Raw genomic sequence first — 26,366 nt, 5'->3', positions numbered from 1 at the left:
CCCCTGAGGCACCGCTCATACCTCACACCCTCACAGCTCTGTGTCTGTCGTGTAAGCAGAGATTTATAGACTCACCAACCACTATCAATAATGTAACCAAAATGTTAGTCTTATCTACTGGACACGGTAAGTGCAAGACAACATTCAGCGATGTGCCTGTCAATTCCTGCAGGCCATTCAAAGTATTAAATAGTGAGCAACAGAATAAATCATTAGATCTCCTCATTGAACATGTCATCATTTCACAGGGCAATAATTTGAACTAAGCTTAACATTTCATTCTAGCCCAGTAGGATGAGGCTACATGACACATGGATAGGTAATTTGTGTTGCCAGTTCCACCAGTTCTCTCTCCTTCTCCAGACTCCTTCTCTACACTCCCTCTCCCCTGACTCTGAGTCTGAAGAAGGGACTCGACCCAAAATGTCACCCATTCCTTCTCTCCAGAGATGCTGCCTGCCCTGCTGAGTTACTCCAGCATTTTGTGTCTATCCACAGTTTTCCTATTGTTTTCCCTTTGAGATCACACCTTCGCAAGCCAACAATGGGCTTACCAGACACTGCCTGTCTGAGGTAATTTGTGGCCAGCCCCGATTGGTCCTGGTCTTTTCACGCCTCCTATTTCCCCATTATTTGGTGTTTGACTCCCGCGCAGTTTATGACTCTAGTGATCATGAAAATCCCCTTAGATTTGTACAGTATGTATGATGAATTCTCCTGTGATGAGTTACCAGGAAAATACTGCAATAGGCGTAGTAGCTGGATAATGATACAAGACTGAAGAAGTAATTTGAACAGTACTTGTGACGGATTCATAACTTTATCACCTTAACATTGAAAAAGACTGAAAAATCAGTCCTGCTTCTAGCCTGGAAGTGATACACGTCTGCATGTTAGAATTTAAACTCTCACCGAGCAAGTATGCAGTGTTTGTTGTTGATCACACAGCAACCAGTTAACTGGACTCTCTCATGGACAAGTTACTACGACGCTAATTAAATTCTACTCTGGAGTTTACTTTGGAATGTATTGGACTATATCAGGGATAATCTAGATATAGTGACTTACATGCTCCAAGTCTTACCTTTGCATTCCTTGTTCACTGCCAATCCATAATACCCTGGCCTGCAAATCTGGCAATTTTCACCAAAGGTATTATACAGGCATTTCAAGCACTCGCCCGTCCGATGGTCACAAGCGTCTGGATCTCTCTCATCTATGTTATCATTACATCTACAAGGCAGACAGCGATCACCAATCCCAGAAAGAGAGCCATAGAAACCAGGGGAACATCTCTCACAATGGAGTCCTGAATGGAATATAAACATGAATATGAACACAGCTGCATTGGGATATTTGAATATAAGGAATCAAACATGGTGATATAAATGCCATCAATGAGATTTGTATGTCACACAACTCACAGACTAAACATCTTGCTTTAACAAATGGAAATGCCACCCATTTATTGTTTATGAAAAAAATAATGTTTGCTATCAATCTCAAATAGGAAATTAAAGAGTTGTGCATGTTGTCCAGACCATCACACAAACCAACCTCCCTTCCATTGACTCCATCAACACTTCATGCTGCCTAAGAGTGACCAATTTCATCCTGGTCACCCTCGTTCTCCCCTCTCCCATCAGGCAAGAGGTACAGAAGTCTGCAATCACATACTTCCACATTCAGGAACAATTTCTTCCCATCCGTTATCAGGCAACTGAACTGTCCACTCACCAACTAGAGTGCAGCCCTGAGCTCTCATCGACCTTATTTGAACTATATTCATGTTTCTATACCTAGATCAACACAGCAGTCCTGCCAGGTGTGACAAAGGTTCACATGTACCTCCTCTAACCTCATCTAGTCCATCCGGTGTTCCCGATGTGGCCTTCTGTACATTAACGATACCAGACGAAGACTCGGCGGTCACCTGCGCTTGGTCTGCCAAGGCCTACTGGATCTCCTGTTTGCTAACCATTTTAACTCCCCTTCCCATTCCCACACCAACCTTTATGTCCTTGGCCTCCTCCATCCATAGTGAGAACACATGCAAACTGGAGGAAGCCAACACCCAGCAGGCAGAATACATGTGGATTCAAGAAGTCATCTTTTAATAAAGCAATTGGAAACTATCAGGACTCATAGCATAAGTAACAGGTGAGTATGACAATATAAGCAATATTGAAGTGCTGTGAGGTAACTATTTTGGAGAATGGTTACTATTCTTAAATTGGAAACTACCCAGTCCATATATACTGATCCAATCAGCCCAGAATCCACAATTTCAATTAGCAGCTCTCACACTAAGTATTTGTAGGATTGATATTATTAGCCTCAATGTGGAGAGATCAAAATCAGACAGGACATCTGGCATGAATCAGTAATAGACAATAGACAATAGACAATAGGTGCAGGAGTTGGCCATTTGGCCCTTCGAGCCGGCACCGCCATTCAATGTGATCATGGCTGATCATCCCCAATCAGTACCCCGTTCCTGCCTTCTCCCCATATCCCCTGACTCTGCTATTTTTAAGAGCCCTATCTAGCTCTCTCTTGAACCTCTTCTCTTGAACTCTTAATACCTGATCAACACTGAAAAGTCCCTGTAAACAGGGGATCCAGTTTTACTCTGACAAGCAGCTAGCCTCATATTTCACGGGTTACCTGCAAATAATACCACCTGCTCACTGGAGATTAATAAGATGTGGAACCCAGAATGGCTCAGCATAAATAGAGGAAAGTGTATCTGAAAATTGGCTTTGAAAGCAGAAGTCAACTCACCTGTGTAGCCCTCCAGGCAGTTACAGATCTGTTCTTTATTTTGAGTGTCTTCATAACAAGAATGGGCAAAATAGAGTCCACTGTTTGGAATATCGGGGCACATACAGGGCTGACAGGGTTCATTTAAAGTTGGGTTTCCATAGAAACCATCTGCACATCTATAAAATATAAATATAAATATAATATTTCCATCATAAATCCTAAAGATTACAGTTGGAACATTAAAAATGTCATAGTGATACAGTGTGAAAACAGGCCCTTTGCTTTGGTCCAGCTAAGAGTACAACTCTTTCTTTGACAGAAAAATAAACAATAATTACATAATTTGTAGATATAATGTATAACAGTCTGAAAATCAGTGTCCTTGATGATGTTGATAGCAAACACCATTTACCATCTATGTTTATGTCAATTCTATGCATCATTGGAATGATATTTCTAAAGTTGAGTATATTCATTGCTAAATTAAAACAATTCCCTTACAAAAGCTTTCATATATAGTCATAGATGAGATTTACTACAATTACTGTTAGCACAAACATTTAGAAAATCATTAATGATTAAATGCAAAATATTAACAAAGTTAAGTTTCAAATGCTTGACATCCCTACCGTTCGCAATTGTTTCCACTGGTAAATGCTCTACAGTTCTGGCAGACGCCTGTCCAAGAATCACAGTACTCAGAATAGCCATTGCACTGACATGGCAGGCAACTGGGAAACACATGATGACCAGGTGGGCAACGGTCACAAGTACGATCAACAATATTCCTGTGGCAACCACATTGTCCAGTTATCTGATCACAGACAGAATCAACAGATCCTTGCCTGTCACAGTCACAGGCTGAAAAAGGAAACAAAAAAAAAGTAGTAGTAACTTCCAATCCATGAAAGGAAAAGCAGCATCTGTATGGAGTTTGTACGTTCTCCCCATGGCCGCGTGGGTTTTCTCCAGATGCTTCAGTTTCCTCACACATTCCAAATACATACAGGTTTGTAGGTTAATTGGCTAGGTAAAAATTGTAGATTGTCCTGAGTGTGTAGGATAGTGCTAGTGTACGGGGATTGCTGGTCGGTGTGGACTCGGTGTAACGAAGGGCCTGTTTCCGCCCAGCATCTCTAAATCAATCTAAACTAATCAAGGAGCTCACACCTCATATAAAAGCACTCACAACAGTTTGTCCTGCTAACCTTAATCCATTAAATTTTGCAAACTGATACATAATTTTCTTTAATGTGGCATTAATGTGACTAGAACTTTTGGTCATTGAATCATTGTATACCGGTTGTACTGAAGTTACTGAAACACGCCACTTTAGAAATAAGATGATACATGACAGATGTTACTGCCGTAAGGAGCAGGCATGGATCAATATCCTCACCATTCTCCCTGTGAGTACTCAAGCCTGTCAGTACTTGCATAAGGAATATCAGGTGAAGTAAGAACGGAGAAACAAATGGCCCAACCAGCACACTGAATTCAACAGGAATCTCAGTCTCATTGCACCGCAAATATTGGACAAATTAGTACAAGAAAATGCAGGATTTATTTTATTCAGATGCCTTAATGTCAAGTTATATAACAAGGTTGGCCAGTTTTAAATGATCCTTGGCTGCCATCTTTGATTTTCAAAATACATTTTTGTAAAAGGGACAAAGATAAGAAAAGTAAAAGAATGAGAGGATTATCAGAAAATCAAGTGCAGCAAATCATCTGTAAATGGTACGAGAAAAGGAGAGCAATAGGTTGCATCCAAATGGAATATACCAAATTACCTGTGGTAAAGCATCTTATAACAACTAGCCACAGTGTTTGTTGCACTCCTCCATATCATATATAAATTGCGCAGAAGTAAAAAATAGAGAATCGTCGATGTACAAATATTAGATAACTTGGAGCTGATCTTTGACAATACAGGAAATGTTTGCAAGTTGAAAGCAGCTCAGCAGTTTAAGTTTTAACCACTCCTGAATGCAATATAGAAACAAGCTAAAACAGGACAAACGATATCCTGCCTCAAACACCTATTAATTGGGTATGTTTCAATAGATTTATGCCAAATGGTTTTGAAGTTCTGATTATACTCGCCTTGTATTAACCTCCCATGATTGTGAAGGCCTTACCTGAACAGCCATTGGCCCCAAATCCATAAAACCCTGGTGCGCAGGAGTCACAGCATCGCCCGATGACACCGTGCTTACACTGGCACTGCCCACCAAATGTACTGCACGTGGGACCGACTGACCCCTCAGGGTTACAGCGGCAGGCTGTAGGGTAATGGAAAGAATATCAGTTTCGTTCAAGAAACGATCAGAGTGCAAGAGTCAAGTGCATTTTAGCTTTATTCAGAAGGTACAGATCAAAAACTAGTGCTTCATGGTTTTCATGCCTTAAGTAACTCTTTCTCCTGTTTTTCTTTTTTCTTTTTGAAGCACAGAACCATTTATAAACTACCCTGGAATTCAGGAAATTTACTGAATTTAGTTCTGATTTGCATCACACCAGATTTTCTTTTGTCAAATTAGCTAGTTGAGTTTATTTCCACAGTCTTTCTGAGAGTGGAACAAGACCTCTTGTATTTGAACCTTGAGCCCATTCTTGAGGGATGATTTTGGATCAGTTTGAGTTGGTGTTACTGTGGGATTGATCATTATTCACAATAGCATGCCTTCCAGCTGGATCCATGGAACCATGTGTAACCATTTCCAGTAGCACCTGCATTCTAATTTAATGGAAGTTCCATGCACTGGTAATCTTCACCCTCGGTGGCAAATCCATTGGGAGCTGTACATTCTCAATTGTAATTTAACGTCCAATTCAACATTTCATCAATAAACTGGGGAATGTCACTCTTTTCACCCAGTTATTCATATATGTAAATTGTTTGGTAGAAAAGTTATTTACGACTAGAAAAGGGAAGTGTAGGACAAAAGGATTTAAGGTGATGAAGGAATGGCAGGGAACACCTGCAGAAAGATTTCTCCAGAATTTGCAGACAGGCTGCAGATTACAACCCATCAGATTATAGATTGGGGAGAACTGAGACAAAAAATAATAGGGTTCAACCGACTGAGGTGCTTTTGAGCTGTGAAAAAGGCAGCCTTGTGTGCTGAGGTTATGGAAAATAGAACAAAAGAGTTTTGAATGGAACTTTGAAAGACTGAAATTTGAAAGTTTCATCTTCACTGAAAGGTGCAATTCTCTGTGTTGGCACAGGATTTAGTTTGCCAATGACAATGAGGTAACCTCAACACGAGACCTGGTTGGTGTTGGGTCTGATCAACGTCTGGAGTGCTGGAACTGAATCTGATCATTTCCATGCATAGATCACTTAGTATTGACTGGTACAACCACTTATTGTGAATGCCATTAAACAATTCAAAGATTTTGTTTGTTAAGGATTATTTTTGTATGTGAACATGTTGTACTCACCAACAGCTCCACCATGGATCCGAGCAGACATGCTGGTTATCAGCTTCTCACACACTTCTGGCAGTGCCTCGGCTCCGATTTGAGAAGCAATCTCAACACATTGGTATCGACTGTACTCATCCAGGTCTGTTTTGGTGCAAAAATTCTCCAGGGAGTCAATCTTTGGAATCAAACCCAACTAAGAATGGAAGGGAGAAAAATATTTTCATTCATCATTTTTGTTGAATGATGTGTTGTGCTGTTTGGGGCTGGGAACCCAAATCAAGAGTGTAGATTTTTATAATACGTTCTTAGCTGGCCCACAGTGCTTGCCACTGATTCCAAATGCTGGGCAGGTAACTTGGGAGTTGAGGGGAAGTGCAGTAGGCAGAGCTTGTGGTCATGGTGTTAGCTGAGCGATGATGGGAGCGGTGTGAGAGGCTCCATCCTGTGCGAACTACCTGCCTCCATCGGCTGGGAAATCGCACACAGGGACCGATCAACCTGCCTGCAGCAGAACACTGGAACCTGTCCTGCTCCAGGCACCTTAAGTGACTAAAGGGCCTGTCCCACTGTACGAGGTAATTCATGAGTTCTCCCGTGTTTCCCCTGATTCGAACTAGGAGAATTACGATAATAGCCGCTTGTAGGTACTCGGGGATCACGTGGACATTTTTCGACGTTGAAAAAACTTCACGAGCTTACCGCGTTTCCTGAGTACCTGCCGTTAGCATTACGAGTCGCTAAGAGACGTCCCGAGCTCCGACGTACTCGCTACGTACATTCTACGTCATACTTACCACGAGTTTTATTTTTTTTTTTAACTCGGGAGAGCTTTTGGGTAAACTCGTATAGTTGGACAGGCCCTTTAGGCGACTTCAGGCAGATGTTTTTTCTGGGTTCTGGGAGCACTCCAGGGGTTATCTCACCCTTGGAGAAAGCCAGCAATTGGCAGTTGGAGAATGGAGGGAGAGCAAAGGAATAAAGAGGGAAAGGAAGAAAGCGATGATGGGAAAAGGTGAATGAAGGGGTTGGAAAGTGGATCAAGGGAGAGTGGAAATTAGGGAGACGATTAGAGGAAGGGAACAAAGAGAAGGATTTAATCATTGGACTTGGACTTTGAGAAATTGAAGGGATCAAGTAGAGGAAACGATGGAGGGGAATGGTGGGAAGGGGAATGGCCAAGATTATGTGCTTTGCCAGTGTGCATTTATATGCACTTAGGGAGTGTTTGTGTGGGAGGGAGGAGTAGGTGGAAGGGAGAGAGGGAGAGGGGGAGGGGGAGAGAGGGAGAGGGAGGGGGAGAGAGAGGGGAAGAGAGAGACGGACAGAGAGAGATCCTGTGTCTGTGTGAGAGTGATTACGTACAGGCTGGATAGAGAGACAGTGAATGTTTGCATGTGTGTGTCTTCCACATCTGCACCAATACCTTTCCCTTCTAAGAACTGGAGTGAAAGCAAGTACCTCTTCTCCCACCCCCCTACTGCCCAAACCTGAGATACTGCCAAAGAAGAGGTAAACATTGAAAGATCTGAAGATGCCGAAAATCTGAGTTAGAAACATAAAGTGGTGGATCAGTCAGGCCCAGAGATAGAAAGTGGATGGAGGAGCCTTACAGCAACAAATGAGTAATGCAGATGTGGGCAACATATGAAATGGCAGTTGTAACATGATGAATAGTTGTACTTGAAATTCATCCTGGGATGTTTGAAGATCACAACCAGCCTGGTTCTGTCTCATCAGCTTACAGAGACAGGGAGAATGCCTTGGGCAATAGACAGATGATCTGAAGGGTGCTGAAGACAAAGGCTTTGACCTTTTCAATATTTAGTTGTCAAAAGTTTCTGCTTAGAAGGTGCTGAACAACAAGCACACATATCTATACTTCTATCGACAATCTATACTTTCGACAATGTTTTCAGCACCATCAGAAATTGGAAACACCTGGTACTGTGATGTTGCCATTTGTTGAACACTTTATAAATGAGTGAAAAGAAGATCTCGCTCTGAACTTACAGAATCGATCAAGATGTGATTGATGGGCTGATTGTCCTGAGCAGGAGAATGGTTGAAATAAATGTCCACCATATACTGTACATGTGGCTCCAGACAGATGGGGGCTTGAAGAATTGCCATTCTATTTATAGAGAAACACAAAGCAACCATTCACTTACAGTGTCCTTTGTAAAAGTGCTCTTTATTTAACATATTAACCACACAGCTTAAGTAACTCTAGTTTAATGTATTAGTGTCATGTATACTGAGCTATAGAGAAAAGCTTTTGTGTGTGTGTTATCTAGTCAGCGAAAAGACTGTACATGATTACAAAAATAGCCGTCCAAAGTGTAGAGGTACCGAATAAAGGGTATAATGTTTAGTGCAGGATAAAGTCCAATAAAATCCAAATGAAGATAATTCGAAAGTCTCCAATGAGGTAGATGGGAGGTCAGAACTGCTTTCTAGCTGGTGAGAGGGTGTTCAGTTACCCAATTATAGATGGGAAGAAACTGTCCCTGAATCTATAGGTATACATTTTCAAACTTCTGTACCTCTTGCATGATGGCAGAGGAGGGAAGAGGGAGTGGGACTGACTGTTGGTTATGTGGGTGGACTTGCTGAGGCAGCATGAAGTGTAGATGGAGTCAATAGAAGGGAGGCTTGTTTGCATAATAGTCAAACCATGCACTGTCCTGCCCTTACTTACCTGAGTAACATAGCCTTAAACTTTAACCTTCATTGTGCACAAGATGACAACACGTGCCCAAACTCAGCAGGCTGCTCTGTTGTACACATTTGGCTCCGCTGGCTTTCATTTTAACTAGCACAGTGACCCTGTGGAAGCCATTGCAGCTTTGCTGCCTAATGTAATCAGAACTGGGGCCAGTGGAGACTACAAGGGTCAGTTTTAGCAATTTCTCCTCTGCCCTGGAAGATTTCAGGCCCCAGCAGAAGAGCTTGGACTTCCCCATATGCAAAACCAATAGCATCTTGTGAAACTTCCAAACAACTTTCAGCCACAAAAACATCCATCACCAGCCAGAGGATAGACACAAAATGCTGGAGTAACTCAATAGGTCAGGCAGCATCTTTGTAGAAATGGGACAGGTAACATTTCAGGTCGAGATCCTTCCTTCCGTGCCCTGTTTTCACAACAGTCCTCCTTCCGTACCCTAAAATTCCTCCATCCAACACTAGCCAGCTTGCTCACCCATTAAAATCAGCCCTACCCCATTACATGAAGTCAAGAAACAAACTGTTTGGTGTAATATCAAAGTGTTTTTAAGGATATAAATCTTTTCTCTGTGCTAAAGCAATAGGACTCACTCTCTAGATTTTAGCTATCGGCAGCATTTCACCAGGAAACCAGACTGCAGGTGTTTGATAAGGGAAGGGTATTGATGATCAGTTGATATTTATAAAGAATACAATATAATTTCTAAAATCACCCAGCAGTTTGATGTGCAGCATGTTCTCACCTGGCTGTGGCTGGCAAGGTGAGAGTATAAGCTGAGGGCACGTTATTTCTGCACTGGCTCTCACGCTGGTTCTTTGGCTGAACCCGAACATGAGCTGTCCAATCCTCAGACGTCTGTGTTAGTCGAGAAGAAACATACACAATTATATTACAGATATATTTTTGTTCAATGAAATTTAAAAGGAAGAATAGTCAGGAAACCCTGAGTTTTTCAAAGCTTGTACGTTCTCCCCGTGACCGCGTGCATTTTCTCAGAGATCTTAGGTTTCCTCCCACACTCCAAAGACATAGAGGTTTATAGGTTAATTGGCTTTGGTAAAATTGTAAATTGTCCCTTGTGCGTGTCGGATAGTGTGAATGTGCAGGGATGATCTATCTGAGTACTATAAACAGACATCATTTAGAAATAGGCAGGGAAGAGGAAAGCATACTAGTGTTTTGTGTAAATATCTATGATTCTTGAGAAGGGGCAGAAGGAATATGAACAACAGGAAAAATGTTCCCAATGTTGGGCGAGTCCAGAACCAGGGGTCACAGTCTTAGAAAAAAAGGGGCAGTCATTTAAGACTGAGGTGAGAAAAAACTTTTTCACCCAGAGAGTTGTGAATTTATGGAATTCCCTGCCACAGAGGGCAGTGGAGGTCAAGTCACTGGATGGATTTAAGAGAGAGTTAGATAGAGCTCTAGGGGCTAGTGGAGTCAAGGGATATGGGGAGAAGGCAGGCACGGGTTATTGATAGGGGACGATCAGCCATGATCACAATGAATGGCGTTGCTGGCTCGAAGGGCCGAATGTCCTCCTCCTGCACCTATTTTCTATGTTTTTATGAGGTAGGAATTTGGCATTTGTTTTCCCAAATGTAGGAGAAAATTGGGAGCAGATTCAAGGTTTGGGTAGATGTGGATCTGATCAGCAACGAATTATGTTGGATACTACTGGGAATGTGTAAGCTGAAATACATTGTTCTGTGCGTAAATTACCTCTGTCTCATAGCGAATGGCAGCTGTGAAATCCACTGGGTATGGAATATTATCCACTCTAAACCGCAGTCCTGTTCCATGGGGTACACGGGCAAATCCCAGGCCAGTCCAGGTAGCAGGCCGATCAGGTGTAGCTTCCCTAGGAATAATCTGCACCTGGAAATCTGGATTCACTGTTTGCTAAAGGAAACAGAAACATTGCCAAAATAGATTAATTATTCCCTATAATATTCTGAGAGAGCATCTCTCAGGATTTAAAAACAAAGTGTACCTTCAAACATTCTCCACAAAGCCTTTACCTTAAGCATAAATTAAAGAGAACTGCAAATAGTTTGACCAGACACTGATGATCTTCAAGTGGTCAGTCAGGTCTGATAGGCCCTTGCATCTATAGTGCACTCCTCGCAGACAGGATGATACAAAGAAAATGCCTATACATGGAATCAGGGGAGAAGATTGTAAAACATTGGATGTGAAATGAAATATGTGGTCACAGAGGAGGAATTTGAAGAGGATTTTGAAAGAGAGAATGGTGACAAGATAGAGAACTCTAGGGCAGAAATATCCATTGGGGTAATGAGGAGGCACCTTGTTCTTAGACCACAAATTATCTCATGACAGTTTCTTGAGTCTGTGGAATTCTCTGCCTCAGAGGGTGGTGAAGGCGGGTTCTCTGGATGCTTTCAAGAGAGAGCTAGATAGGGCTTTTAAAAATAGCGGAGTCAGGGGATATGGGGAGAAGGCAGGAACGGGGTACTGATTGGGGATGATCAGCCATGATCACATTGAATGGCAGTGCTGACTCGAAGGGCCGAATGGCCAACTCCTGCACCTATTGTCTATTGTCTATTGTCTATTGAGGAGGCCCAGACATTGGTGCCTTGACTGTCACTTTAATGTAATTGGTCCATGAAAGATCATTGGTCGTTTTAACTCCAAGGAACTTGAAGTTCTCAACTAATTCCACTTCATCACCACACTACGCTTCCTGAGATCGATAACTACCTCCTTCATCTTGCTGACATTGAGGAAAAGGTGGTTGTTCTGACACCATGCTACTAAGTTGACAATCTCCTTTCTGTACTCCCTCTCTTCCACGTTTGTGATCCATCCCACCACAGCATTGTTATCTGCAAACTCATAGATGGGGTTAGGTTGCACAGTCGTGAGTGTTCAGTGAGTATAGTCGGGGCCTATAAACGCATCTTTGTGGGGCGCAGGTGTTGGGAATTATTGTGGAGGAGGTGTTCCACCGTTCCTCACTGAATGTGGGTCAATAAGTCGAGGATCCAGTGAGAGAGGGGGTGCTGATTCCTAGGTCCAGCAGTTTGTAGATTAGTTTTTGTTGGGATTATGCTGTAGAAGGCGGAGTTACAGCCAATAAATAGGAGTCTGAGATAGGTATCCATCTCTAGATGTTCCAGGGATGAGCTTAGGGCCATGGAGACAGCATCTGCTGTGGACCTGTTGCAATGTGCCGTGGATAAAAGCTATCTGGGAGGATGGAATTAATGTGGACCATCACAATTGTCTTGAAGCACTTCATGATGGTGGATGAGATACCCCCTGGACAATAGTCATGAAGTCTCGGTACCATATTTCTCTTTGACACCGGATGATGGTGAACTTCTGGAAGCAGGTGGACTCCTCAGAATTGAATTGTAAGAGGTTAAAGTTGCCTGTGAATACCTCTGCCAACTCAATTTGAATTTTGATAAATCCTTGAATTTGTCTCTTGTGGCTTATGACGTAATTTAAACTACATAACTGTGACTAGTCGGCTACTCAGACAAGCGGAAACCAGACAGGCAATCTGATTCCTATGTTTTTCCATAAAAAACACTGCTGAGGGTATTTACATGATTGTATTATCATCTGTGAGATTTTTACAACAGGATAGCTATTGAAACTCAGCCTACCCTCTTCCTCTGATGCCTCAAATGACGTTTAGCAATCCTTTGAAGTATCAGTCTGCCTTCATCCACCCGATAGTTGTAGCCTTGCTGCCGTAAATACTCATCACATGACGGCATAGATGTTGGCCTCACCTGAGAAAAGAAACTAATTTCATCATCTGGGGAACTAAAGCGTTTTGACCAGTAGATTAATTCACTCAGAGAAATGTTTTATTGCTCCCACTACTGGGGCGGCACGGTGGCACAGCGGTAGAGTTGCTGCCTTACAGCACCAGAGACCCATGTTCGATCACGACTATGGGTGCTGTCTGTATGGAGTTTGTACGTTCTCCTCATGACCGCTTGGGTTTCCCCCGGGTGCTCCGGTTTCCTTCCACAGTCCAAAGACGTGCAGGTTAACTGGGTTTGGTAAAAATTGTAAATTGTCACTGGTGTGTAGGAGAGGGGTAGTGGATGGAGATCACTAATCAAGTGATCGGCACGGATTCGGTGGGCTGAAGGGCCCACGTTGTACCTATAAACTAAACCAGAGATAACTATCAAAACATGAGGTCAAATGATTGTGAATGGAATTTGACCTCCACAACATGTGCATTTAGTACTTTTAACCTTCACGATTCTTTGCACAAATGGAGTAACTCTCAAATCCATATTATATAATTATTCCAATTATTATGTCAAAATGTTGCAATTCACATCTGATGAACCTATGCAAGTGTAATTTCATTCTAATTCTGGAAGTATAGAATGCCCTGCATTAATAACATAGCAGATGGCATGAGAAGCAAACAGCTAAGGGAAAACCTGGGGGCAAAGAGATAAAATGCAGCACAGACAAATGGAATTTGATTAGCTTTTTTTATATATACCAAAAAATGACACCTTTTAAAATGAAATGTATAATTTCATTACCCATCAAAACCTTCAATAGAGGCACAAGAGACTGTAGGTGCTATAATCTGGAGCAAAAAAAAAAACTGCTGGAGGAACTCGGGGGGCTAAGCAGCATATGTGGAGGCAGAGGGATGGCCAATGTTTGAGGACCTATATTTCAGGCAGGGAAGATCTATTTTCCCTCAGGATAGTTTTGTTATCTTAATGGACAGTGTTAGAATAAAGCATGTGCCATTATTTTATGGCCCCTAAAATAGTTAGGTGACAGTACAAGGAGTCAAGATGGCGCAGATCTAAGATTAAGTTTCTTTGCAGCTGCTTGATACAGATATTATCCGAAAAAAAACAGACTAAGATGTTTCAGAGGTACAAACCACGAAGGAAGCGCTGTTGCCTAATGGTTGTGCAAACTCAGCTTCGTACAAGTAGTAATCCAGCGGAGGGAAAAAGTAACCAGGTGCTGGTTCATTACACTGGAGGCTGATGATGTTGGGTAGACACCGACATTGTCCATCTTGCTGGGAACAACTGCAAAACACAAACAATATGTTTCAGCTCACAGCAGTGGAAAGACCAGACTCCACAGAGCAATGCTACATCCTTTTCAGCTGCTTCAATTATTCGTGCAAAAATCTGTATTATGAAGTTTGCTACAAATGTCTTTATTTTTACCATTTCAGACATTAAATCCAATTCCTGAAAATATCTATTCTAGTCAAATGAACACATCTCAGTACTCCTGGACTAGGAGTCAACACCCCTCTCTGCAAATGCAATTTTGTAATCCTGACCCCTGGGATTACAATCAATGAAGATAAACATCAAAACATCAACCACAAAAATTCTCAACACCAGTGCCGTGCAAGGATGCATTCTCCACTATATTTCCTGTACATACACAACTATACAGCCACAATTTGCTCTAACACCAGTTACAAGTTTTCAGATGACAGTGGGCCAGATCTTGAACAATGACGAGATGGGAGTACAAGAAGGAGATAGAGAGCTTAGTCACATGGAGTCAAGACAACCACCAGTCCCTCAAAGTCAGAGAGAGGAAGGAGTGAGCCATTGACTGGTACTGATTGAGGATGATTGACTGGGGTACTGATTATGGATGATCAGCCATGATCACATTGAATGGCGGTGCTGGCTCAAAGGGCCGAATGACCTACTCCTGCACCTATTGTCTATTGACTCTAGGAAACAGGGTAGTGTACACCGTCCAGTCAGCATCAATGGTGTTGAAATGGAGCTTCAAGCTCCTGGACATAAATATCACCAAATAATTGTCCTGGACCAACTACACCAAAGCTAGGCCAAGAAAGCACAACTAAGAGAGTTTGGAATGTCTTAAATGACCCTTACCAACCTTCACTATTGAAAGCATCCTATCAGGATGCATCATAGCTTCTTTTGGCAATAACTCTGCCTAAGTCTGTGAGCAATTACAGAGAGTTGTGGATGTAGCCCACCCAGTCAATGTAAAGCAATCTAACTGGTTTCCCCTGTCCTCTCCCCATTGCACCACAAATTCTCAAATAATTGCTCAGCTCCCAATTGAGCACCAGACAATTGAATCTGCCTCCACTGCTAACTCAGCATGTATCCCAGATCTCCTTCATTCTATGCTCTCCAGCTTCATGAGCTCTCTGACAATGGCAAATGTGTATTTCTATTCACTCTTTTTCTTAACGTTTCATAAATTTAAGGACTAGCTTCAGGTTCTGCCTCATCTTCCACTTTTTTTAGTCCAATCATTTTTAGCCTCTGAATAACTAAAGTTCCTATCTTTGCAATAATTTCAGTAAACATCTCTGAAACCTCCATATTTTCCTTTCAGCATAGCATCCAGAACTGAATGTAATTACATGGATACATAGATACATAGACAATAGGTGCAGGAGTAGGCCATTCGGCCCTTCGAGCCAGCACCGCCATTCAATGTGATCATGGCTGATCATCCACAATCAGTACCCCATTCCTGCCTTATCCCCATACCCCTTGATTCCGCTAGCCCTAAGAGCTCTATCTAACTCTCTTTTGAATGCATCTAGTGAATCGGCCTCCACTGCCTTCTATAAAGGTTTATCACAATTCCCATATTCTTGTACTATGTACCTCTATGCTTTTTGTAAACTACCTTTTCAAACTGCTCTACCACATCCAACAAAATATGTACATATTTTGCATATCTTTTTGTTCTTCTATCCCTTTTAAAATGCTGTCCCCTGGTGTATATTGCCTCTTCAAATTCTTCCTCTTAAAATGTAACATCAATCATTTTTCTGCATTAAGTTTCACCAGCCACCCACCAGCCACCCACTGCATCTCCTTGAAAATTATCAGTTTCCTTCTTAGAGCTGACTATGCTTCCGGATTTTATACCAACAGCATGTTGGCCAGTAGATCCTAGTCCAAGACCTGAATACACATTACGAAAAGCAGTGGTATTGGCCATGAGGGAACTATTTTGTACACTGTCTTTCTATCACTACAACTCTCCAAAAGCCAATTTTCTATCCATGCTGCTGTGCCCCTTACAATTTTATGTGCTTCCATCATGATCACAAGCCTCTTCACTGGCATCTTATCAAATGAGTTTGGATGTCTACATGTACCACATCACTCAATTTCTCTCATTGTTCCTCTCTGTACTTCATCGAACAGTTAAAAGGATGCGATTTACCTTTAGCATGCTCAAATTAATGTACAATTGTGATCAGAGGTTCAATCTCTGATCAAACTTTACTTCAGCTGGGCTAGTCTGTAAGGACCAGAAACATTGCCAAGAATTATACTTACACATTATCATAGGCCCCTCCAATGTCACAGTCACAGGGGGAGCAACCATAGAGACTATTGCCAAGTCCCCAGTAGTTCGGCTATGACAAAATACAAAAATACATTAGAAGTTGCTTTGAACAAACTTTCACATGATAATATAAGTACTTATTGTAAGCCTGATATCTCAGTCATCCTTTATTGTGAACCTGGATCTCCTCCATGGAGGTATTGTGTTCCTAGAAAGGTGTCCATTACGTGATTTTGTGCAACATGAACCTTTGACAAAAATTGAGAAAATTTGTTGTTTCTGACACATCTAGTGTTTTGTTATTTTTCTCTCACATATATGCCTTGAGAGCAAATTTTTATTCCGTATCTCAGATTTGTTGGTGGTGATTTGTGAATTCTGTATTGGGATTTGTACCAATATCATTACCCAATCTGCTGTAGTGTGGGAGTGCATCATATGAGGATTGCGTCGCAGAGCTTTGCTTGTACTTAAACAACAAGGAGGCATTTGGTGATGTAATGAATTATATTGCAATGCACCAGAAGATTGCTTCCGAAGGTTTCACTCATGGTATAACAATGAATGTTTGGAGACATTTGGTAAGACTAAAGATTGTATTGTAACGTACCAGACACTGATCACAATTCCTTCCAGTGACGGTTCGTTGACACTGGCACTCTCCAGTGACTGGGTCACAGGCCGAGTGTGTTAACACACTGCCTCTGGGATCACACCCACAATCTGAAAACAGTCAAAACCCCTTTCCTGTTAAACTCCAATTATCCATTCGCATCAACGATCTAAACAAAAACCTCAAAGAATTTACTGGCTCTGCCATTAGTTCTCCACTCAATATTATCTCAAGTGATCCTTGGTCATCCGTTGCTTTGAAGCTCATTAATAAAATTTTAACCAGCTGTTCTTTGCGACTGCTGCAGGTTCAGTGCCATCTCGAGACTCGTGCTTTGATACCATGGCACCATACATAGAGTGCCTGCTGTAACTTCCCAGCTCATTAGAGAGAGGATGGAAAAGTGCACAGTGTGGCCATGCATTCAAGTCTGGAAGAGGGAGGTATTCCTGGGAGAGGCAATTGGGAGAGCCCTCCTGCTCCTTTTCTTTCCATTTCTCCACTCAACAAATCGCAGAACAATTCCTTGGTTGTGCTTTAAACAGCCACAGTGGCCTCCCTAAGAACCACATATTTTGTCACATTACCCCTGTCAGAGCATGTGTAGCACACAAACTCCACCAATTTGCACCTCAAAGGTTCGTTTAGATGCTATATAATTTTCATCTGTCATCATTCACTGCACCAAGCATATAATTACATTTGCTTCCAATATTTACATTACGTTAGAAAGGCACCAATTATTCATTACAAAACATCCCATAGGCAAATGCATTGGAGAACCAATTCATCAGTATCCAATGAAGAGATGCCTTTAAATAATGGGCTCTCTCCATTGACACCTCACAGCGACTCCACCAAGCTTCACGTTGCCCTTGACCCATCGAATGTGTTGGGTTGCAGACAACCCCTTGCACGGGAAGACCACCCCAAGTTTTATGCAGATCAAAATGAATATTTCCCTGAGTTTAATCTTTCAGCAGCAGCCAATGTGTCTTAGTGTCTGATCCTGGGAACGGCTCTTGGAGCATACAGTTCCAGGTTATGCAGCTGCTTAGGATGGAGGTTCACCCTATGCCCTTCCTGACCTCATTGGTAAACACACACGTGAGAGTGATCCAGGTAATGGTCTCATATGCAGCACAGCCACCTCGTGGGCAATGTCCATTTGGATTAGGACTCTGGCTGTGATTGTAGGATTCGACAAAAAGTTCCCCGCCTCACCAGAAACCAAGCCAGGTCTTGGCACTTTTTTAAAAGTTCTGGCAATGAGATGTTTTACCGAATGACAGTCAATCTGCTTGGAGTATCATTCAACAAGAGCCAAAGTCTCTTTTTCTCGCTGGGCCAAAGGATGAATGTCTTATGATCAGAAGTGCTTTACTCTAGTTTTATTATTAGAGATAGATGGTGTGACATTGTCCAACTGAATAGAATGTGCATGGCAACAAGGCTGCACTCACCCTTCACCAGATAGGAGACAGGTATGGCCTGAGGACATCATAAAGCCTGTCCATGTCATAGAGCCTCACCATATCCAGCAACATGGTCGACTCTACACCCCTGTTGACGAGGTTGTTTCGTGCAAGAAAGAGGGTGAACCTCTTTCCCATTCACAATTTCTGGGTCATCTTGGCTGAGCCTTTCACCCAGTCACTAGCTGCAGGATGCTTTAAGAAACATTATTTGCAGATTACCACACTGGTACCTCGCTTAGCGCTGAGGGCATGTGCCAGGGTCAAGGGCACCAATAGATTCAGTGTTAAAGTGGTAATTGTGGCACTATGTAGAGAGAGATGTTTTACTAGCAGCACTGGCAAGAGCTTATGCCCTCCCTGGTTGGTGCCAAGCATTGCTCTGCAAGGAAGATGACATGAATCCCTGCTCACCACTCACACTCCCAGTGGGTCACCCATGGGTTGGTGTTTAGAGATTAGCTTCAAGGGATGGTTTTGGGTGGGCTGGGGGCGAGTGTTTTCTCATCCCACCTAAGACCACCCTCACAGGCATTCTGTGCACACCATGCCATGGGCTATTTTGTGCTGTTGGAGCTAGGGAACAGATTCCTGGCACAGTGCCACACTACCCAAGCAGATATCTTTTTAATAATACAATAGATATACTTAGCTGTGAATGTTCATACTCAAGGATCAAGAGCCATGTACTGAATGAGCACTCAGTGGAGTGGCTCTAAGCATGGTGCTAGTGCAAGTAAAGCTCCTGGCTATCATTACTCCCTTACTTAGAAACACTCCCCTACTGCCACACACACTTGGTCAACACATAAATTGTTAAGCAAACTGTCTTCCACCTCTAACGCATCTGTTGAACATTTGTTTCCATTTTGATTATTCTACTTCTACTTTCTAAATTTGCAACAAACTGGCCTGACTTTGGGCAGAGATTTGTGTGTGTACGCGTGTGTGTGTGTGTGTACGCGTGTGTGTGTACGCGTGTGTGTGTGTACGCGTGTGTGTGTGTACGTGTGTGTGTGTACGCGTGTGTGTGTGTACGCGTGTGTGTGTGTGCACGTGTGTGCTTGTCTGTTTATGTGGACAGTTAGAAGGACTGCATATATTCAATTTTTAATCTAAGATTAGCGGACTGTACAGATTGTTAAAGAGAAGAAATGCTAGGGGTCAAGAAGATTTTATTCAATTTCTTTCTACGGAACTGTAGTTGTCTCAAGATAGTCACATTTATAGTTTGACTGGATATCCCAATGTAAATAATATCAGCACATGATAGAATGAAGATTCCCAAAGTTGCCACGAGGTGGTGCTGACAGCGAACTTTTCAACAAAATGCTCACGAAGAGTAGAAAATCTTAAAATGGCCATCACATTAGAGTCTGCTCTAGAAATAGACTGACAATTTATATCTGTTAAACAGTTCCAGCAAACATCAATTCTGATGGCCAATGTCTTGTGTCCCAAGGGCACTATTTTCCTGTGTGGCAGCTCACTTTAATTTTTAAATGAAGTACACAAAGCTACAAAACTTTGGGAAATTGGGCAGTCCTATTGGTAGATGTGCACCTTGCTCTGGTTTCCTTTAGGTAGTGCTGGATTGGAGATTTATTTTTAATGCTGAAACTGGAGGAGCAGGAAAATCCCATGGCAATTTGTTTGCCATTGACATCCCAGCTCCCCTCCACCACCCGCTGGCACCCACCTGTGGGCCACTGCCGGTCCACAACCTAGTTCTTCAGTCAGGTGGCAGCGTTGTGGAGCGTTCGCTGTTACTAAGACCAGGCCCAGGTCTAATTGCTTTTGTTCCTTGAGCTTTTGTCTCTGGGCACAGTTAATGCCTGATAACATTTAGAAGAATCTCCAGCTGAAATGCTCACAAGGACACAAACATATAAAGCCACAGGGTCCTAAAGCACAGAAACAGGCCCCTCGACTCGTCATCTATGCAAACCAAGATGCCTCAGCTAAGATTGTCCTATTTGCTCCAGTTTGGTTCATAAACCCCTAACCCTTTCCTATCCATATACCTGACCTGATGCCTTTTTAAATATTACAATTGCACCTGACTCAACTACTTTCTTTGGCATATATCAACCTATGTAACAAAAGTTGCCCCTCAGGTTCCTATTAACCCTCTACCCTAGGAAAAAGAGTCTGTGAATTAGAAATATTGAGGAAACAAGCCCTATAGCCCACCGAGTCCACGTCGACCAGCGATCACCCCGTACACTAACACTATCCTACACAATTTTACAATTTATCGAGGCCAATTAACCTACAAACCTGTACATCTTTGGAGTGTGGAAGGAAACCGGAGCACCTGGTAAAAACCCACGTGGTCACAGGGAGAATGTACAAACTCTGTACAGTTAGCACCTCTAACGCGGATTGAACCCAGGTCTCTGGCACTGTGAGGCAACAACTTTACCATTGTGCCATTGTGCCTCCCAAAGTCATTCACCCGTGCCAATTGAGGTTTAACAGCATGTTTAGGAAACAAGCGTTGATCGAGCACTGGGCCTTCTACAATGAGCAGGATGTTTACATTGCAGTCACAGGTGACATCAAATCATTTCAAAAGTAAGTGTTATTTGAACTCATGGGCAGGTTTGAATGGATCACAGCTGCCTTGGAACTAGTCATTGGTTATGTGCCAATATTGAGATCGGGACCAAATTCACAATTTCCTGTTATAGATCGGAGAATGTTACCTGAACCCTGGCTGACATTATGCAAAGGAAACATTAAGAGTATTTAATTACTCAAACGTGGAAGATTGAAATAGTTCTTCAGCTCACACTTACCCTCACATCCTTCAACATTGGCAGCATTCAGGCCAAAATACCCAGAACGACAATGATCACATCTTCTTCCTTCTACATTTCTTTTACAAATGCAATGGCCAGCAACTGTACGAAGATGCAGATCTGTGTGACCTTCACACATCCCATTGTTCACCGAGCCTTCAGGATCACAGTTGCAGGCTATGGAGCAAAGAATATGCACCAGACTGATGTATTTGTAGGCACATACAAAATCGCTTTGCCCTCATTCAGACAGCAGCAGGCAGCATTTAGTACCTTTAAGGCTATTTTGAGTATCTTTAAGATTATTATTGCTGCAGTTATACTGGTTATCTCTAAAGTGTCTTGATAATCTAATTAACACCCTTGGCAATGTTTTTTGTGGGGGAAATAATGTCCCTCAATTTTCTTCCCCGTAGAGTGCTTTCACACTATCACACACATAAGCTCTAATGCTTTTGCTTAATTCATCTCCTTTTACATAGCATCACATACAGTGAGAGTTTATTTGAAATGTAATAGAAATAAAGCAAACCTACGGACACACGTATATGGGTCAGAAATTGTTCTTCCAGGGTCCTGATGGAAGAAGGGCCTGCACTGGTCACAGTTTTGACCCATTGTATTGTGTTGACAATCCTCACAGACCCCACCACTTACACTTCCACTGGCCAAGTATACAGCTATGTCAAAATGACATCTTTCCGAATGTCCATTGCAGTTACATCCTGAAAAAGGAATGGCAAAAATGAAATGATTTGGACAAGTGAAATGAGAACAATGAAGTAGAACGATGCATTTGGTGATGAAGTTACATTCAAATAATTGCATGAATAACCTTTCTATGTAAAAACAATTAAATGTATAGTAGTAGCAAATCTCATTTGTGCACCTGAAGATAAACATCTTGGGAGTTTCCACATAATTGAGTGCATTGTTGTGCCTTTGAAAAGTTTACACAAGTATAATAAATAATATTTTTAATACAATACTTTTTTTTGATTAAAATAGATCCAGATTTTGTAGGATATAGCAAAATGCCAGCAGTGCCTGCTGCTGACATCAAAGAAGAGGGCCCCACAATGATCGTGATTTTGTGAAGCTATCTTGAATGAATTTAGTTCTGTTAATAACAAAAGGCAGCTTTATCAATGTCATGTACTTCATTCAACAGGCTGAGCAGCCAGTGAGTGCTTGTCTTCGGCATTCTTAATGCAACACAAAATGGTGCAAATGTCAGTCACACAGCTGCTGTGAGGACAAACTGAGAAGAACACTGCATAGAGACAAGGGTGTCAATGTTTACAGGGAGAAGGTAGGAGAATGGGGTTGAAAGGGAAAGATAGATCAGCCATGATTGAATGGCAGTGCAGAGTGGATGGGTCGAATGGCCTAATTCTGCTCTGATGTCTAATGGTCGTATGAACAATCACACTGAAGCCAGCAAACCAGTAAGCAATAGGCAGGATGCATCATAACCTTTCTATAATTTAATTGAAAGAATAAATACTGGGTCATGTTCTTGGAATTAAGTTAGAGATAAACTTTCCTAAACAAAAAAAAAGCACAAATTTTAATTAAAAAATCAACAGATGTTTTAAATCATAGAATTGAGAAACCTAACTTCATAAAAGATAAACTTTACTTTTTCAGATTTCTGCAGTAATTTAGTCTCATTATGCCACTAAATCCACAGTTATATTTCAGTTAAGAAAACTTTTCCAGAGCTTTTTACACTGAACGTTGTACCGAATTCTCCATGATGCAGGATGTGACAGCCAGCAACTTCTCGGTTGCTACAGTTCACTGCACATGACACAAAGTCACTGGCAGCTTCACGGTGTAATTGCCTGAATTCTGACAGTTTGGCTATTCATTAAAGCTGGACACTCTGGGGCATTACTCCTTAAAAATTGTCAGGTTGCATTAGAGTCCTAGAGTCATTCAACGTGTAAACAGACCCTGCGGCCGTATTTGCCCACACTGACCAACATGTCCCATCTACACAAGTCCCACCTGCCTGCGTTTGGCCCATATCCTTCTAAACCTGTCCTATCTGTGTGCCTGGTTAAATATTTCTTAAACTTTGCGATAGTACCTGCCTCAACTACATCCTCCGGCAGCTTGTTCCATACACCCACTACCCTTTGTGTGAAAATGTTACCCCCCTCCCCCCCCAGGTTCCTATTAAATCTTTTCCCCCTCACCTTAAACCAAATTCTTGAAATAATCTCCTTTGGCAAAATGCAAACTAAATTGGGCAGAAACTTGAACAAATAGACAATGAGTTGCTTTTAAATTTTCACTCATTGAATGTTCAGATTAAAACAGCAATCCTTGGTCTTTGCATTTATCTAACAGAACATGTCAGCACCATTATAAATGTAAAAATACTTGTAATTTAAAAACAATCCAGTACAGTTTAACAGCTGAATCTTTAGGATTTAAGTGACAAGTTAAACAAATTGAAAAAAACAGATCGTACAGTCCTTACTTTTACATTCATTTGCCTCTGTTCCTCTAGCTGGTTGCCATGGTGAATCGTTGAACAAGTCCTTACACCTCTCGCAGTTGATACCTTCTGTATTGTGCTGACAGACGCATTTTCCCTGAACCTGTAATAGAAACAAACTTCAATATTTGTGACCTGGGTAAACATTGCTACATCGTGTGTGGCTGAGACTTTGTTGAAACAGAAGTCCCCAGAAAGAAAAAAATAGTGAATACAGCCACATGTCAAATTCAAAATCCACCCCTAAAACTCTTCTGCTCTCTTGGCCTGCTTCAACCTTGCATCCCATTCTATGTCCTTCAGTGTGATTCTGGCCTCCGTCATCTGTCCTCAGTAACAATCTTCTGCCGCCTTGTGTTTGATCATTCTTGCCCCAATTTTACCTCTCCCCAAGCCCCTCGTTCCTCACTAAGCTTCTCCTTATGAAACATAAAGGATATATCATATTCTAAAGATAGACACAGAATGCTGGAATAACTCAGCGGGTCAGGAAGCATCTCGGGAGTAAAGAAATAGGTGACGTTTCTGATCGAGACCCTTCTTCAAACCCTTCTATCATATTTTATATCTTATACAGTCTAGAGGTAGACTAGTAGAAGACTTTAGATAGACTAGATACACTTTAGATCATCTAGTAGATCACCTGATTTTTCTCAGTATATCCTTTGCACTCAAAGGTAAAAATAAAGGTTGGTAAATTAAATGAGCAACAAATATATTTTCTTCATGGAACTATTTTCAAAGCAAGAAGGCATCTATTCAGTTGCATTGTTTTTGCCAAGCTTTCTCTGGAACCTTCTATCCAAAAATGCTATTCCATCACAGAAGCAGTGTTGTATGAAATTAGTCTTAAAGGGAGTGGCAGCAATAAAGAAACAATTATTGTCCACAGACTAATATTAGAAGCAGCACAATGGTGCAGCAGGTAGTTCTTCTGTCACATGGGTCCAGTGACTTGAGTTGATCCTGATTGCCTGTGCTGTGTATGTGTAGATTGCTCATTCTCACTGTGACCGTGTAGGTTTTTCACTGGATTTTTGCACATCCCAAACACGTGCTGGTTGGCAGGGTTCAATGGCTGCTGTAAAATACCTCTAATGCAAGTGGGTGGTAGGAGATTACAGTGGGTTGATGGGCATGTGAGAGACCACAGGTTACATGGAAATAAGTAGAGGAAAGGGACTAATGGAATTGCTCCAACATGGACGCAATGGGCCGAATGTCATAGAAAAATATGACAAAATTAAATATGATGCACATGATACATGATTGGTTTGCAATTTTGCATGTCATTTACTAATCTCAATTACAAAATGATTTCCTTTGTTTTACCATATAATAGGGTATTACTCCACTCAACTAAGAAAGAAGGTTTATGCGAGGCATTCCAGTAATTTTGTGATGTGTTATTTGATATATTTTGTTTGTAACTTATTGGTTTGATCATAGACCGATAAATGTGTCAAATTACAGATCCACACTGAACAGAGGATGCCAATTATAACAAGACAAAGATGATTTATGACAATGTTCCGTGGTTTAAGCAAAGAGACTGTTTACTTAAGCAAAGGAATAGTTTTACTTGAAGTAAATCAGTCAAGAGGAAATTTAATAGAAGCGTTCAAAATTGTTGCTCAAGCAAATGGCCAGTAATTACTTTAAGTGGCAGCAGGTTTGGCAAAGAACAGAGATTCAAGCCTATAGTATGAGAAGAAATGGGTGGTGAGGGTGCGAAGATACATTTCCCTTTTTATACTTTTGTTGCAATCTGAATATACTCCACCAGAGCGAGGTGGTAATGAAAAGGATGGTATCTTTTTAAAGGAAAATAAATACACTTAAAAAGAAAAGTAGTAGCAGAGCAACAGGGAAAAAGAATGGGAATGGGGCTACTTGAATACTGACGGTCCCCTACTTACGTAAGGGTTATGTCCAACCGACACTTGCCCATCATATGTTACATAGATTGGAAAAAGAAGTGCTACTGCGCATGCATAAATTTACTGTGTGACGCAGAGACCACATGGGAGCATCCACGAGAACAGCTGACTTGCTTGCGGAAATAATAGCTACCAAGACTACTGAGATACGTAATGTAAATAAAGCAGTGACCTTAAAGAATTGCTTATGTAAGTGAGAGTTTACATCAGCCAGCTATTACATAAGGCAGGGAGTGCCTAACTCCTTTAAAGTGCTGCACTGAGCATGATGATGTGAGCAGCCTCCTCTTATGCTTCCATGTAAAGTCCTATAGTTATTGTATGTAGAATGCCCCTACAAAACATTGCAGAGATGGCCGATAGGGCTGTTCTTGTCCTGTTCTATTTGGGCCCTAATATCTCTTCTGCAAACCTTGCAGAGTGTACCACTTTACTAGTTCCAGGAGAGACAGGTGTCGTCAACAATTGCTGTTGGAGATGGAATACGCCATTGGGAATTACAATAAAGATCTTACCCTTGCCAAAGGATCCACAGAGGTTTAGTTTAGTTTAGTTTAGAGATACAGTACTGAAACAGGCCCTTCGGCCCACCGAGTCCGCACCGACCAGCGATCCCCGCACATTAGCATTATCCTACACACACTAGGGCTAAAATTACATTTACAGCAAGCCAAGTACAACAAGTAGGTGTCTGGGCGGCGCGAGCCACGTCGCAGCGGCCTCTGCAGTCCGTCTGTCTTTTTTTATTT

At 41.8% G+C, this 26,366-nt stretch overlaps 1 protein-coding gene across 2 annotated transcripts in view; it reads right to left on the bottom strand.

Moving 5' to 3' along the window:
- LOC116985147 (laminin subunit beta-4-like) overlaps positions 1–26,366 on the bottom strand; it is a 71,652-nt gene that overhangs the window by 25,059 nt on the left and 20,227 nt on the right. For both annotated transcript variants that reach the window (XM_033039667.1, XM_033039668.1), the window contains exons 9-23: positions 23,660–23,780; positions 21,705–21,893; positions 21,166–21,345; positions 16,887–16,999; positions 16,267–16,346; positions 13,836–13,989; positions 12,571–12,699; positions 10,652–10,831; positions 9,672–9,784; positions 8,212–8,332; positions 6,217–6,394; positions 4,908–5,051; positions 3,396–3,627; positions 2,785–2,942; positions 1,085–1,309 (exon numbers count right to left, since the gene is read on the bottom strand). In XM_033039667.1, coding sequence (XP_032895558.1) covers positions 1,085–1,309; positions 2,785–2,942; positions 3,396–3,627; positions 4,908–5,051; positions 6,217–6,394; positions 8,212–8,332; positions 9,672–9,784; positions 10,652–10,831; positions 12,571–12,699; positions 13,836–13,989; positions 16,267–16,346; positions 16,887–16,999; positions 21,166–21,345; positions 21,705–21,893; positions 23,660–23,780 — 2,317 coding nt within the window. The remainder of the gene's footprint in view (positions 1–1,084; positions 1,310–2,784; positions 2,943–3,395; positions 3,628–4,907; positions 5,052–6,216; positions 6,395–8,211; positions 8,333–9,671; positions 9,785–10,651; positions 10,832–12,570; positions 12,700–13,835; positions 13,990–16,266; positions 16,347–16,886; positions 17,000–21,165; positions 21,346–21,704; positions 21,894–23,659; positions 23,781–26,366) is intronic.

Source organism: Amblyraja radiata, chromosome 21 (assembly GCF_010909765.2).
Source record: "Amblyraja radiata isolate CabotCenter1 chromosome 21, sAmbRad1.1.pri, whole genome shotgun sequence".
Classification (NCBI taxonomy): domain Eukaryota; kingdom Metazoa; phylum Chordata; class Chondrichthyes; order Rajiformes; family Rajidae; genus Amblyraja; species Amblyraja radiata.
The sequence above is the reverse complement of the archived record's forward strand: the minus strand, read 5'-3'. Positions and strand labels throughout refer to the sequence as shown.